General features: G+C 36.3%; 1 protein-coding gene across 2 annotated transcripts in view; it reads left to right on the forward strand.

The window, feature by feature from the left end:
- The window catches only part of CAPRIN1 (cell cycle associated protein 1), a 40,772-nt gene extending 25,033 nt beyond the window's left edge, over positions 1-15,739 (forward strand). For both annotated transcript variants that reach the window (XM_067296286.1, XM_067296285.1), the window contains exons 13-19: positions 1,603-1,713; positions 2,285-2,434; positions 2,638-2,788; positions 4,940-5,134; positions 6,550-6,650; positions 7,519-7,582; positions 9,037-15,739. In XM_067296286.1, coding sequence (XP_067152387.1) covers positions 1,603-1,713; positions 2,285-2,434; positions 2,638-2,788; positions 4,940-5,134; positions 6,550-6,650; positions 7,519-7,582; positions 9,037-9,101 — 837 coding nt within the window. In that variant the 3' untranslated portion in view covers positions 9,102-15,739. The remainder of the gene's footprint in view (positions 1-1,602; positions 1,714-2,284; positions 2,435-2,637; positions 2,789-4,939; positions 5,135-6,549; positions 6,651-7,518; positions 7,583-9,036) is intronic.
- Positions 15,740-16,343: the final 604 nt, after the last annotated feature.

A 16,343-nucleotide genomic window follows, 5' to 3' on the forward strand; every position in this document is an offset into this window, starting at 1 on the left:
GTTTATGTGATTTTCTTAGGTCTTTTTGTAAACTTCTGTGTAGCTGAACATTAGGCTCCCATCACTTAAGATATGTATCTCATGTGACACTAGTGAATTTTAAAGGTTTTTTTTAACTTAAGATTTCCCTGTTTATTCTATTCAAGATGGACTAAGAGTTGACATAAGTCAATATTTGCCTAGTAGTTTTTTTTTTTTCATGCTAAGCTATATGAAGCAGTATTTTTAATTTACATGGAAACAAGTTATCCTTTATTTGCTTACTTGTAAGTGACAGAAATGCCAAGAACAAAATTATGTACTTAAAGGTCAGTGTGTATCTACTGTTTCAAGAAAGTGTCAGACCACAAATAGATTTGATAGGTTAACTATTTAGTTTCTGTTGTTTTAGACTTGTTCTATTAAGAATTAATCCCAGTTGCTTGCTTGGATAATACTTTAATACTGGGGGTTGTAAAGCTCTCATTCTGAGTTAGAATGCTGTTTTCAGTTGAGCTTTACTGCAATTCCTGTTTAAGTAGAATCTCTTAAACTCACTGCTGCAATGTATAAATGATGCATTATCCTTTCTGTTAAGATGGTGTCTGTTTCTTACTGAATTTTTTAGTGATTAAAGAGCTTCATGATTTTGCATTATACACTAATGGCATCTCTGAAGGACTCTGGTGGTCTCAAATAATGAATCTTGATCTCTGTAGATGTAGATCACAAAAAAAAAATCTGAGTAAATTGTATGTCTCAGAGTAATGTTGGTGTAAATTGCTTTCTGCATCTTGTCCAGATAAGCTCTGCAAGTTTTAAGTCACTCATTTCATAGCAACAGGAATGTGGTGTTTTTTCCTGAGCATGCATGTTTTTTCCTCTGTATGTGTGCCTGCTGTATTTTTCCAGTATTGTTGGTTTGTAAGTGTAGATTAACTTTTACATCAGAGTTTTCTCCTTATGAGCTTTTATTTTACAGTATTAAATGATGCCTGTGACTGACCCTAATGTATTCTTTACCTTATTTTCCCTTGCCTCAACCAGTGCTGCCAGTAATTCTTAGGAGTCTTGCAAGCAGTAGCTAAACTATCTCTTGTTTTCCTTTTGAATGCTCAAAGAGGTGATTGGAGCATACCCATCACTGATGATCAGTTTCCTCTTAAAGTCCCCAACAGCCTTAAATGTAAAGTCCTCTGCTTTGTTGGCTAAAGTTCTCACTGGATGCTGTGTAGGGGAGTTTTGGTGGTGGCTGTGGTTGAGGGGGTGGGGTTGTTTTGTTTTTTACAGCTTTTTGTAATGACAGTTTGTGGTTGTGTAACTAAATGAGGTGGCTTATCTTCAGTTAAAGCAAATACACATTCACCTGGTTCAGAAATACCAAAGAAGAAATTTGACTTGGGGGATATGGATGTCAGAATATATGAAATGAAGAAGCTGAGGAGGGTGAACTTCTACTTGTTGAAAAAGTACATAATTTTTAATGGTTATTACTAAAGACTTGCTGGAATATATATTTTTACTAGAGAGTATCATTCATTCCAAAGTTCTGTGATACTGTTTGTAAAGCTCTGTGTGAGCATCAGCTGACTTCTTGCGGGTTTGGGGGGTTTATTTTGTCAGGTTCCCTTGGTCTCTTCTACAAGTGAGGGATATACAGCCTCCCAACCCATGTATCAGCCTTCTCACACAACAGAGCAACGGCCACAGAAAGAATCAATTGACCAGATTCAGGCAAGTCAGATTTCACGGGGTGGGGAGGACTCTGCTTGCAGGTATGATTTAATGTTGGTATATGTTTATTTTGAAAACAAAGCTTCATAATTTTCAGTTATCTGCCAGTAGGGCCAGTTCCAGTCCATTAAGTTCAAAATTTTAAGCCTGTCTGTTACCAGTAAATCCTTCATAGTAGGATTTTTAACTTACTAAAATTGTCTACTAGATTATCTTAACTGTTTAGTTAGAAGTAACATGCCAACATTAGCACATGAGATTCATGTTGCTAGTTTAGGCAGTGTGATTTATTGTTGACATTGGCTAGGAGTTGTTTAGTTCAGAAACTTGTTCATTTCCCCCTTCAGTTTTTTCTAGTTGTGTTTCAAGGTAATGAGAGAGAAGACTGCTAGGTTTTTCCTCTCCCATTATGCTGTCGTCAGTGAGGCTGTTCAGCTGAAGTAGAAAATGAGGTTGAGGTGAATGGAGGCCTTGCCTCTAACTTTTCTTTTTTTAATAAAGTGAAATTTTGATGCTAAGTTTTCGGTACTATTCAAAAGCTGCTAAAATGCTGTTTGTTTTTAATTATTAGGCTTCAATGTCACTGAATGCAGACCAGACCCCATCGTCATCATCACTTCCCACTGCAACCCAGCCCCAAGTATTCCAGGCTGGATCTAGCAAACCTTTGCATAGCAGCGGAATCAATGTTAATGCCGCTCCATTCCAATCCATGCAAACAGTAAGCAGTAAATACTTAACATTGAATCCATTTATTTTGGGGTCATCATTCTTTTTGTTGCTGTTACAACACTTGATTCAGTCACATAATTATGCAAAATACCTTTGTTTACTTGCATTTCTGTCTTGCATGTTTGTTTACATTATGCAATGAGGAATTGTAAAGATGGAGTGCACCAGAGAGCTGTTTTTCTAACCTTATAGGTATTCAACATGAATGCACCTGTTCCTCCTGTCAATGAGCCAGAAACCCTTAAGCAACAAAATCAGTACCAGGCCAGTTACAACCAGAGTTTCTCCAGTCAGCCTCACCAAGTAGAACAATCAGATCTTCAGCAAGAACAGCTCCAGACAGGTAAATTTATTTTAGGCAAAATTCAAATGAAAGTGATTTCAGTAAAGCAGATAATCAAGGCTGTGAAATTCTAGGAGATGAAGCAAAGCATGTCAGACATCCTCAAATGTTCCTAGTCTTGCCACATTTTCCTCCTGGACAATGCTAGTTTTTGTTGTTTCATTTTGCACTCCAGTATTCTGTCTTGCTTTGAATATCCAGCAGAGGGTGAAATGTAGTATGTATCTCTACAACTGCCAAGAAAATTTTGCCACTTGATTCAATTGCATATGGTTGGGTTGTTATTTGGTTTTGGGGTGGACAGTTAGTTTTTTTTGTTTGCTTGTTTTGTTTTGAATTCATGACCAGGGTTAAGAATTATTCTAAAGATGAAAGCAGTATAGTGGAATACTTGCTTTGCTTGTGTTAAGTTTGAATGATTCTTAAATTTGCTTAAAAATGTTTGGTTGGACTATTTAAGATGACAAATTTTGAAAGGGAAATAAGGTAGAATTGTGATTCAAATACGGACTTGAAGGGTTTGAGATACATATCTCGAAGATGGTTTAAGGCTCTTAAAGACCTGGAACCTTTTGCTAAAATCAGACTCAAGATCCATAATTTGAGCACAACAGGGAAAATGCTTTCCAAATTAGCAATTTGGAGGGGAGAAAAAGTAAAATAAACTCTATGTACAAATCTGTTCTTCCTCCAACTCTCCCTTAACTTCCCACTCAGATAAAATTTGCAGCTGCAGAGAGGGATTTCATGTGAAGGATACAGGACAGAGGTGACGAATGAAGTGCTAAACAGCTGCCAAAGGTGGAGTAAGGGAAAAGAGCTTAACTGTTCTCCCTAACTGTTTAGGGTCTAGAATGTTGATCTTTTTTGCAAGGTGGGGTGCTGACACAGGTGGATAAGAAGAGGGAGAACCAGTTTTCTATTGTTCGACTATATTTCTTATCAGCAGTATAAAGTGCCAGGCAGAAAGATGGTCTGAATGGCAGGTGAATGGGAATCAATCCAGTCTGACTGGGAATGGTGGTGGTGAAGGTGGGCCATGCAGTATTAAATGCTTATATTTCTGTTACAGCTAAGTAAATTTAACTGTTGATATGCAGACCATGCAGTGGCCTTAAAACAAAACTTGCACATGCTAAAAACTCTAAAGGGTAACCATTTTTTCCATTCCACTGTAAGAACAGACAGGAAGTTGGGAAGAAAGGAGCTGTACACAAGTTCAGCAGCACTGGGTGTCTCAGTGACGTTGAACTAAGTTGTGCTCCCTGTTGGTTGATGGAGGAGAAATCTTGTTTTCCTGTGTGTGAAACGGTGGAGGGGAGCTTATCACTTACATATTTTCTTTGAGATCTTGCTTTAGCATTTGGTAACAGGCTAAATTTTCAACTATTTCAGTTTTACCTACAGAATTCCATCTATTACTACACTTACTGGGCCTATGACCCTCAGATCACTTTTATAGTCCTGACATTTGTGACAGTTCCTATGATGCAAAGATGTTGTGATGTTCCTTATTTCAGAGATGCATTCTGTTTTTATACTGTATCCCTGAAGCTATCCATCCTGCCTATACCTTCCAATTTACACATTGTGAAGAAAGAAAGAATCTCCACCTAGCCTGTACAGTCAAAACTGCACTATGTTAAGATGTTGCCATCAATCTTGCCTCTAGTCAACACAGTTAGACCTAGCACAGTGAATTTAGTTGAAGTGAATGCAAATACTTCTTAGTAGCTCTCTGTCAGAGTTCAGAGGGGAGAGAGATGCAGAAGTGGGTATAACTTAGCCTATTCATAATTTTTTCAAAGTTTTGTGTTGCTGACTTTTTTAAAAGGTGTGAAATAGCACAGGAAAAATACAACTTTGCTTTAGGAATACTTGTCACTGAGCTAACACCAGAGACTTCTTGACACTGACTTAAATCAGCACTCCAGTATTTCTGGATTATTTTCATGTTGTGTAACATCTGACTAGTAAATTTGATGCTTAATTCTATGGATTATTTTTCTTTGAATGAGTAAGCATTTACTGATGTGTTTGGTGATACTTCAAAGCTTTGAACATTGAATTAGAGGAGAGCATATGTGAGAACATTAAATACAAACTCAGACTTTTATACTGCAGATGTTTTTTTTCCCCCTTCCATTACAGTGGTTGGTACTTACCATGGTTCTCCAGACCAGACCCATCAAGTGGCAGGTAACCACCAGCAACCTCCCCAACAGAATACTGGATTTCCACGTAACAGTCAGCCTTACTATAACAGTCGGGGAGTGTCTCGTGGTGGATCACGTGGGGCTCGAGGCTTAATGAACGGTTACAGGGGACCAGCAAATGGATTTAGAGGTAAACAGATTTATCAGACATTCTTATCTGACTTTGACTTGTTTCTTTCTGGAAAGCCAATATCAAGATACCAAGTGTTAAACTGACCTACTGTCATTTTTATGCAGGTATACCTCGTTTTATTACGCTTTGCTTTATTGTGCTTTGCAGATAGTGCTTTTTTTACAAATTGAAGGTTTGTGGCAATCCTGCATTGAGCAAGTCTATCAGAGCTGTTTTTCCAACAGCATGTGCTCACTTTGTCTCTGTGTCACATTTGGTACATTGTTTTTTTTAGACATAATGCTATTGCACACTTAACAGACTACAGTATAGTGTACACACAACTTTTATATGCACTGGGAGACCAAAAAATTAGTGTGACTTGCTTTATTGCGATATTTGCTTTATGGCAGTGGTCTGGAACTGAACCCACAGTATCTCTGAGGTATGCCTGTACTGTAATAGCGTGCCTGAAAGCTGTTTAAACTTGTGATGATAAAAATTCCATTTGCTCTAGCTTAAGAAGTTTAAATGTTAACCGTTTGGTTAGATTGCCTACCTAAATGAGCATTTTTTCCCTGTTGTATGGTGAAGGCTTAATGTTAGGTTGATTAGGCATCTAGATGCTACTGAGGGTTTAAATCAATAAGGAAATATGCAACAGAACATTTCACAACTGTAAAGTGATTAATTCAGATGCAAGTTGATGTTTCAGGAGTTTATTTTAATTTCCAGTTATAAGTAGTATGAGTTGCATATTTCATTGTCTTGAGAGTGGGCTGAATATTGTACAAATATGAGAACAAAAAAGTCATTTCTGGAACTTAACAGGGGGCAGAGGAATGATATTGTAATTCTGCATAAATAAAAGGAACTTTCATGATTGTGGAGATTATTTTATGTGGCTTTCAATTTACAGAAATGGCCAGGTGTGTATGTTAGATTGGGAAAGACACACCATTTTCTAGTTAAGTATTCTGGGATTAGACTAATAAATACACCACTCTAATGTTCTCTTATCCTGTTCTATTCATCTTATTTTTGGAGAGTGAAGGAAAAAACCTGTGCAATAAAATTGTTGTATTAGGGAACGCAAAAAAGTGCCTTGCAGGTCCCAGCTGTTACACTTAGGTCCAGGATCCCAGTATTATGTTTAGCTCTGGATTGAATGTGGTTTAAATCAAACCTCAAATCACTAGAGAAACACACAAAATTGTTGTCTTCTTCCAATTTTATTAGGTCTTCCTTCTTGTTTTGCATATTAGTATTAGCACTGATGTTGCAAATATTTGCTTGACCTCCAAGTAAACAGTACTTACTAAAGGTTTCTTCCTTAGATTTAGGTAAAAAGTCCATTGTGACCTTTCTTCATACGATAGCATAACTTAAAAGGTTGTCATTTCCAAGTGGAAGATTTATATCTTGTTCCTTAGGAGGATATGATGGCTATCGTCCTTCATTTTCCAACACTCCAAATAGTGGTTACACGCAGCCCCAATTCAGTGCTCCTCGGGATTACTCCAACTACCAGCGGGTAAGATATTGTTAAGTTGTGACAGTCTAGAAATAGAATAAAAAAGTAGACATCTACAGAAGCACTTGTACAGATCAATTAATGAAAACTTTTACCATGACTTTTTTTATTGTTAATGAAGACAGTTTCAGATACTGAATAGAAGAAGCAGAATTATAAATGGCTGGTTATCATTGAGAAACCTGTTGTTTGGCTGATTTGTCTCTGGAGGGACTGTTCTAGCAACTAAAGCAAAGTCGAGTGTATTGTAAAGAACTCTCAAACTATTTTCACAGCTTTGTGAGAAAGAGGGAAATTTTAGGAACAACTTAAAATCATTGAAATTAATTTACAAACTTGTTTGGGATTGCCTGTCTTCTACAATGCTGATCTGAGTCTGAAATTTGCATAGAATTTCCTTATCCGTAGGAAATGTGTTCAGTTGACTTAAAGCTTAGACTATTAGGAAAACGTCTACCTTTGCATATGCCTGAACAAGTATTTATGAACAGATGAGACAACAGATTTTGACCCTGCCATTAGAATTTGTTGACTGGTGCTTTAAGAAATCCATCTGTTTTGTGTAGTTAGAAAAAATGTATCAGTAAGTAGACCTGCTTACATTTGTTATTCACATTGAACAAAATATCCTGTAATAAGAGAGCAAATTTGTCGTTTTATTATATCTGCTAGTTACTAGTAGGAATAAGATTTTTTTTTTTTCCTCAGATTAATTTCAACTAATAAAATGCTGTATGTTGACATAAGAAGTTTCATCAGTGCAGATTGTTTTAAAAGCTCTTTATTTTGGTTACAATCAGTGGCTTCTTGAAACATATCAAATTGCTCAGGTCTTATGCTGTAACTTTTTTCCATTTCTGTGTTTCAGGATGGCTATCAACAGAATTTCAAGCGCGGCTCTGGACAAAGTGGACCTCGGGGAGCTCCACGAGGTAACTCAAGAATAAGTTACTTTTCTCTGATCTCAAGAGTTGGCCCAGCTTTTGAGCAGGGGGTTGGACTGGATGACCTTCTGAGGTCCCTTTCAACTTGATTTATCCTGTGAACTTCTGATGGAAGTTTAGTTGGCTGTTGAATGAGGAATTCTTTGAAAAGAAGTTACATTTGAAGTGTCACAATTAATTGTCTTTATAGAAGAAGTATTTAGTTGCCTTTTTTATTGTTAAATGAAAGCCTTAGAGTGTTGGTGTTTTTAGTTTTGGGGTTTTTTTTGTTTTTTTTTTTTTTGGTGAGGTTTATCATGTCTTAAGATCTCACTAGGAGCATTAATAGCTTGCAGATAAGATTTACTTATAAAGCTGACATCTGGCTTTAAGCTTTCAAAATTGTATGTTTTATTCTGTTTCAGTAAAGATGTACTACCCGCATCTGTTGCGGAGGTCTCTTTTGATCTAAGGATACAAAACTTTCCTTCTTGGCTCATCTCTTCCTAGAGCCTATAGATTTGTTATTACTTTTAGCATGTGGAGGTATGTTCTCCTGTAGTTTCTTGTTAGTGTTTGCCATTTGTTTGTCTGAGAAAAATAAAACCACCATGCATGTGACGAAGCTGTAATTGAACTTCTAAATTTGAGTTTTCAACACTATTTCCACAGTTCTATTGTAGTAGATTTTTGATAATGAGACTGTCTTCTGTCTCATACAAATAATTCCATGAGAATCTTTAGTTACCACCCCGCAGCATTGTCAGGGAGGACAGCTTGAGGCTTTATGATACACTTCAAAGAGTTCTCTCCTTGACAATCTTGCTCCTGAAGTCCCTACACTGTATTCAACGCAGTGTTAGGCTGTGATGAAGCTATGAGCATATTATAGAAAGCACCTCTGTAATGAGTAAGAGTCCCTGAGGCTCATTGCCAGTGAAGTGCAGGTAAAAACCTACTTAAAAGATCGTTTGACATGAGAGGAATTCACCAGGTGACCTACTTTTTCCATATTCTAAGAATGTTCTAAGAATTCTAAGAATTAAGCTACAGGCAGTCTCTTAAGGAAGAACAAAATGGAAGCAAAACGGGGATTAGCTAGCTCAGAGTGTTTATATTTAAAATACACTAAATCAATTATTGCTTTGCATTATTGTAAAACTTTAATTTTAGTCTTCTGTTGATAACTTCATGACTTGATTTTTTTTTTTTTTTTTTTTTTTTTTACATGAAATTATTAAATCTTGCAGTCCTGGGGGAAAAATTATTGGGGAAAAAGCTGAAAAGTGTCAAGACAAGTTATTTCCTGTTGAATTTTGATTTAAAAGGGCTTTTTTGAACCATGTATTAATAGCCTAGATACACACCTGGGAATTCTTACCCAGTTTAGATCAGAGCTTTTAGGAATTTTTTTTTTTTTAAAAACAGCCTGACTTCATGCCACCTTCATCTTTTTTTTCTAGGTCGTGGAGGGCCCCCAAGACCAAACAGAGGGATGCCTCAAATGAATGCTCAGCAAGTGAATTAAACAAATTCACAGGATTACATTAAACGCCAAAAACACACTGGCCAGTGTACTATACATATTACCAGAAGAGTTATTATCTATTTGTTCTCCCTTACAGGAAGTTTGTTGTAAAGGGACTATTTTCATTACCCATAATGACAGGACTACAGTTGCCAGCTTCATATTACCTGGATATGGAAAGAAACGAAACGACGTTTACTCTGCATGTTCTGTCCTAAGCATCATCTTGAGCCTTGCACATGAGATTCAGATTCCTCACCCTTGCTAAGAGTAAAGCAAAAAGGCAGTTTTCAGGGTGATCCAGTCTCCATGGTTAACTGAAGTGGCAGGAAATAAGACTCACTTCTGACGTTTAAAAGTGATGCAACAATTTTGGATAAAATCTACAAATTCCTAAAGATTTACTTTGGTGACAGTTGACAGAATTTAATGTTCCCATGAAAGAAGGATAGAAAAAGTGAAGTGTGGCTTGGTAGAACAACTGCATTTCAGCTTTTTCTTGTTAAATTAAAGCACTGAACAGTGAAAGATGCCTAGTGGTGCGTATATCCCTAAACAGACAAATAGGCTTATATCCGGGTTTTGATAATCAAGAATCTCCCTTAGCTACAGCACCCCCCATGACCAGGACCCTGTGTACTGTGGCTAAGGATATAAAATCGCTTGCATAACTGCTGATATAATTGTGTAAATTTAAAAACAACATGAACAACAACAAAGCTTTGATTTGGCACTTCAACAAAATTTTGCAACAAATGTGAGATATAATCTGGATGGCCACTGTATATTTGATGTGAAGTATTTAGATATCTCTTTGGAACACATTTAAGTTTCTTTGATAGCAATGACTTTTGTAAGGATTGGTATTCTCTATCATTCCTTATGACTTGCACATTGTCTGTCACTAATACTTGACCTTGCTGTATTATCACCTAAATAACTGATGCCGGTACTGATGGAAATCTTTAATGGATAATCATAACACTTTTGGTCACGTGTTCTCTTATCTTTCCTGCAGCCTTGAAGGTTTTAAGAAATCTCAAAATGCCCGCTGCTGCTGCCCTTTAATTGCTATCTTTTGAAAAGCACCAGTATGTGTTTGAATTGATTTCCCCTTTTAAGGGAAATGACAGCCAGCAGTTACAGTTCTAATGGTATAAGCAAGACAAATAAAACATGTTTATAAAAATTGTATCCTGGAACACTGGTTTTCAACGACTGAAACAAATTTAACATAATGCGTGATACTTAAGTTTTTTTTCCTGATAGAATAGATGTAAATCCTCTTACTGCTTTTCTAACTTTATTCTAAAAGCTGTGACTTGTTCTGGGAAACTTTTTCTTTAGGGACACTTTCCTTTTCATCGAGGCAGCAATGTATAGAAGAATTAGCATAAGACTAGGAGCTGGAAAATACCAAGTCTTATTTGAGTTTTACTGCATACTTGTTGTCTAATCTTTGGAAAATCACTTGTGCCTACCTTTTGCGCACATGCACTCTCTCTGCAGTGGGGAGAATATGTTGATAGCTGCCTCCATAGAGGTGTTGGTCGTTCTTTTGCATTCTGTAGCACATGCAAGTGCTATATGTTAAGTATTGTTCATCAAATAATTCCTACCTGTGGAAAGGTCACATTAAGGAAGAGCTACATGTTGTTTAACTGTTATATACAAAATTGAAGGTTGCTTTCATGCAGAAGGTCATTTCTACTTTGTATCACAACTGAACTTTCAGAACTTTTAGGCAGACTTTTTGACTTCATTGTGAAATAATCTGAAACTCCATATAAATAAGTGGTAATTACGTTTTGACATGTTATATGTGTGAAGAGCACAAATGAGAAATCTGTTTACTGAGAGAAGTCATAAGCTTGTGAAGACAATATTACACACCAGACATCTTGAAACGACGCTAATGGCTAGGAGCAGCAGTTTTAGTCAAGGCCTAGAAACATTTCCTTACCAGTATAATGATAGAAACTGCAATCCAGTGAGAAGTTTCAGTTCTGTGTCTTTTTAAGGAAGCTATTACTGAGATAATAGTCCCAAATGTTTTTTTAACTGGAAAAATAAAAAGACAAACTTTTTATTGTTGAACTGATACAGAAAAAGTGACTCTTTTTTTCTGCATCAGCTTACTTTTAAATGGTTGGTAGAACACAAGCTATCCAGCTTTTTCCAGTGCATACCAAATGCTTTTTCAATAGCTCATTATAGTTTCACAGTAAACTTGCAGCATACTGAATTAAAGACCACTGAATGGATGAGAACATTCCCCTTTAGGGTTTGGGTTGGTTTTAAACATAATTTAAATGTATTAATAAAATGTGAGTAATTGTGAGGCCTCTGATTTCAGGTGTAAGCTTTTCATGTATGAAAATGGTCTTGAGTGTAGCTGTTCTACTGTATGCTGATAGAGGGAGATGTGTTATAATAACCATAAAACAAGTAATTGGGATGTAGTTGATTTGGGAAATTGTGCAGACTCCTTTACTCTCAATAAATGCAGCTAATAGTGTACTGAAATACTGCCTTGAATCACAGTATGGCACACAGATCCATTAACTGGTTTTCAGGCCTGTTTAGGGGGTCTGTGTGTCAGCTTAATGGTTAATTGGACCTATCCATAGTCTTTTCTGCTACACTTTCCCCCACTGCAGTGCAGGTGCAACTGCACATTTTAAAGAATTAGATAGAAAATGGTGAGAACTTAAGAGCTCTTTGGTATCCACCCTCCCTAACTTAGCTCTAGGTCTGGTTACATCCAGATTGCGAGCACTTCTACATACCTTTCCTTCTAAAAGACCTTGTTTTGAACAACGACTGTTACAAGAAGTGATCATACTGAGGCAAAATAGTGGCAGTTCTGGGCTGGTTCTGTTGTAGAGCCCTTTCTGGATGCCAAGACCTGAACTGCATTTAGTCTAGTGAGCTGCAGCTTTAGAATTAGTCAAGCCTGATGCCTGTGTTTGGAAAAGAGGGAGTGAGTAAAACAAAGCACTATTCATGAGCCTGTATGTAGACACATCACTTGCACACCTTATCTTTGGTGTTTTTACTTGATTCTTCTGTGAATCAGTCTCCTAGGAATGTAACAGACCAGTTATGACTGGCTTCTGCATATACAGCTACTATGAGGAGATAGTGGATTTTTTTTTTTTCCCCATGGGGCTTATTTGTCTAATATTGCTAGGCTGTGATAACATATGGTAGTATGTGTTTGAAAAACAACTTTCAGCTTCAGTGTCTTATTTCCTTTTGTCTGTAATACAATAATTCTTGAGTAAATCAGTTAGAAATGGTTCTAGAGTATCCAGATGTTTCTGTTTAATGTTACTATGGGAAACTCAGATGCTTCCTAGATATCCTGCAATTTACATATTTAATTCAAGAATCATGAACTTCTGTCTCACACCTAATGTCTGTTTTTTCCTACATTTTACTTAGATGTTCTCCTCGTATACTGTTTCTCTTAAGAATTGTTCACCAATACAACTTTCGTATTTCACTATAGAGAGTTTTAGACTTCACTTACCCTGTTTTCTTTCCAAGAAACTGCCTTGTGTACAGCAATCTCTAAAACTTTGTATCATCCAGACTAGCTGTGAGAGGGATCTTGACTTCTTGTTAGCCAGTAATGTATTCTGCTGGTACTTTCTAACTTTCAGAGAACTTAATGACCTTAAAAATTTAACTTCTTGAAATGTCCTGTCTACCATATTTGCTAGATAGGCAGATTCTGTGACTGGATTATAGGTCACCTTCATCCATGTTGTCTTTGGAGAATGGGTATGAGGTCAAGCTTCCCTTTCTCCTCCAAATGATATTTGGAAAGGGAGAGGTATTTAAATGGCTCTAACTGTAGACATATGTTAAGATAAATGATACTGAGAAGGCAGCAATTCATATGATTAGTTAAGCAAGCAGAGCAATACCTCTGGGATTCAGCAGAATAAGATACAAAACCAATTGGTCAGAAAAATCTTGGTCTTCCTATTTTTTATTCAAAGTTCTGGCATTGTCTGAGCTAAGTAATTGAGTCTTCTTACCTCTTCTTTGTAAGAACAATTATGAGTAGTCACCTGAGATGCAGGTATTTGGGGTCAATATAATGGACAAAATTGTGCCGTATTCAGTTTTTTGCCATCCTGTCTCCTATAGATAGAGGGGGTCATTAGGCAGCCCCATTAATGAGGCTATTAGAATCACATCTTAAATACTGTACTGCACTGTATCCTTTTGGTCCTGTAAAATTGTTCTTGAAGAAAGTGTATGCAAAGTATCTGAATGGATACTTGAAGTTACAAATTTATAGGTAGGGTCAGGTTGAGATTAGCAGCTATATGAAGAAGATGATGTATTTTAGCCTTGCAAATCTATGCACCTGTTTTTACAGTATTCTGTCTGCATTGAATATGGGTGGGACTATAAAGGTTTTTAATCACTTGAACTGTCACCAAGTTTTTATGGATGGGGGTGGGTTGGTATTCTTTACCACTGTTTGACCTAAAGATCAGTGCCTCGTTTTAAAAGCAACCAGGAAATGATACTGAACAAACTGTTCAAAAGATTTTCCTTTTGAATTTAGGAGGAAGTTAATGTCCCCCCCCCCCTTTTTTTTTTCAACCTGGGATTAAATACAGGTATGATTTTCCTCTGGAACATCATTGGAAACTCACATTGCAAAATTTTGTAGTTTCCTGTAACTGTTTTTTTCTAAATGACAAAATTTCTTTATAAATTCTGACTGTTCCATCACAGCAACAGTGTCTGAATGTTTGGCCAGTGGTCTCATAATCTCAGATTTCTTGGATTCAGCTGCAGAATAAAATAAGCTTTGACATTAATTTTGGGAAAACTCCTCAGTTTAATGTCAGATTAACATTCATGGTAGTCATGAACGAGGCTAATCATTTAAACTATGATTTTTGTGCTTCTGTTTGGTCAAATTGTCTTTCCAGGAGTAGGGAGAGGGGGAAGGTCCTTCAAACTCCCCAAGCTGCAGATACTGCTTTTCTTTGCATTCAGATGTTTTTCATCCCAATCAATATATTTTCCAAGAGGAAAGCTTTCATGCTTTTGATAACCACTACGCCTGGCTGCTTAGGGATTGATGTTACAATCAAATAATCATCTACCATTAAAGGGAAAGAAGGCATCTGCAATGATGGCAAGGCTGTACTGGACTCTTAAGGAAATTAATCTCTCTTCCTATATGTGAAAGAAAGCCCTGGCCCTTGTATACTTCTGTGAAAACTTAAAAGCAGTGTCTTGGATTTCTGTCTCTATTTCTACAAAATTTCAGAAACTGGACATTGAATCTTTGGTGTGCTGTGACATGAGTTCCATATAAACAGGAATCTCTGAAACTAATCTTCTAAATGGCTTATCTAAGGGAAGAGGTGCTATTAATTAATAACTTTTTCTTAGGCATTTTGAATATAATGAAATTGAAATTTTTGTGGCTCTTTAGATCAAGCCTTAATGGAGAGAAGAAAAGCTGTTTTCCAAAATCCACATCCGAAAAAAATTTGACTAGTGTTTAAGAGAACTGTAGTGAGAAAACATCCATCCAACTTGACAGTTGTGACTCTTTTGTTCTGAAATCAAATTATCGGTGTTAGCTGTTGCTATAATTATTACTCCATTAACTTTAAAAGTTAGGTTGTCCGTCCCCTGCCCTCTGCCCTGTTTTTTCATGTTAATAAAATAATCAAATGGGTGTAAGTACTTGGTTCCAACTACGGTGGCCGGTTTCTCCTTTCTGCAATATGTGCTTGAATATCCATTAGTGGATCAAGAGTACACCTGAAACTTTTTTAATATATTAAGATAAATTTTACCAATTATTCATTACTCTTATTAAATGAAAATGTATTTCTTCTCTAAAGCTATTCAATTTTAGAATAAATTTTAGTAATGCATCTACCATAAAACAAGTCTTCAGAATTGCATTTTAGTTGTCAGGTTCAAATTTTCTGATGGCCTTAAACGTACCTGTATATACGTCTTTGCAGTTCTTCAACTCTCCGTTTAAAACAAATTGGTCCATGGCTTATTTAAACACTTGAAAAATAAATTATTTAGATGCTTTATGTCTTTCCCTTTTAAGCAAATACTTCATGCCTATACCTTAACGAAATTGTCTTGCTATGCTTCTGTTGCATCGGTGGTTTTGTCTTAGTAACTGGGTTCATCTCCTCAAAAAGTATTGTTCTACAGTCATTTTTAATTCAATAGTTTTATCATATTTTTGCTATATTTTAAAATTTATCCCAAAATACATCAAACATTGCCAGTGGAATCAAACACTTTTCATATGATGTTACATGATTTTAAATAATTCATTTTTCAAAACTTTTTTTTTGGCAGTACTAAAAGCTAAGAATAAATATATCTATGCAAATAGCTTGGCTCACCTTTGATACTGAAAGGTTAATGTTACAGATTTGCAGTTGTTAGGAATAGTTTTACTGTCAGTTTTAGAATACATTTAATGTTTCCATAATCTCTTACTAGAATTGAAACCAAGTCCGACTGATAAATTGTTTTAATGTTGCAGCTCCACTGTTGTGCAACTTGCAATTTTGTATAGAAAACTTAACAGTTGTGGTTTTTATTAAACAATGGAGCTTAAATGTTACAAGCTACCTAGTTTTATTCAGAAACAAGGTTACTAATATTTCTTGGGATTTCATAATTTAGTATCAGAAAATAATGTGTCCTAAAGATTTGCTACTCTTCTGTAGGTGTGCTAATTTGCTTTCTGCAGTCTTGTTTCCATGGAAATACTGTGTCCATATGCCCATTTTTCTCCTAACAATACCAAAGGATGCCTAGTGACACAGAGTGCATCACTGATGTAGACTTGCAGCATGTGGAAATGGAGGAGCTTTATAAAATCTTTAGAGGTACAGTGTTTACTCCAAATGGTATGGGTTTTGCAAGCCAGATTTATTTAGAACAAAGGATTTTAAAATAAAATAAGTGTTGCCGTTGCTACTGAAGTTTGGATTATCCCATTTTTGCGGTCTAATAAGAACAGTTGTAAAAGTTGTTGTGAAAGTCCCCAAACATAACAAATACAGAACAGAGGTGAAAGTTCATAATGCCTGCCATTAAACGGGTCTGCATGCTGGTTGTGGGTTCTGAGAGCAGGTAGGGCACAGGATCCTGGGTTATTTTGGGAGACTAAATTGTTTTGGTATCTATGATATGTAATTAAGGATAGATAAGTAATTT

The sequence above is a fragment of the Apteryx mantelli genome, chromosome 4, assembly GCF_036417845.1.
Source record: "Apteryx mantelli isolate bAptMan1 chromosome 4, bAptMan1.hap1, whole genome shotgun sequence".
Classification (NCBI taxonomy): domain Eukaryota; kingdom Metazoa; phylum Chordata; class Aves; order Apterygiformes; family Apterygidae; genus Apteryx; species Apteryx mantelli.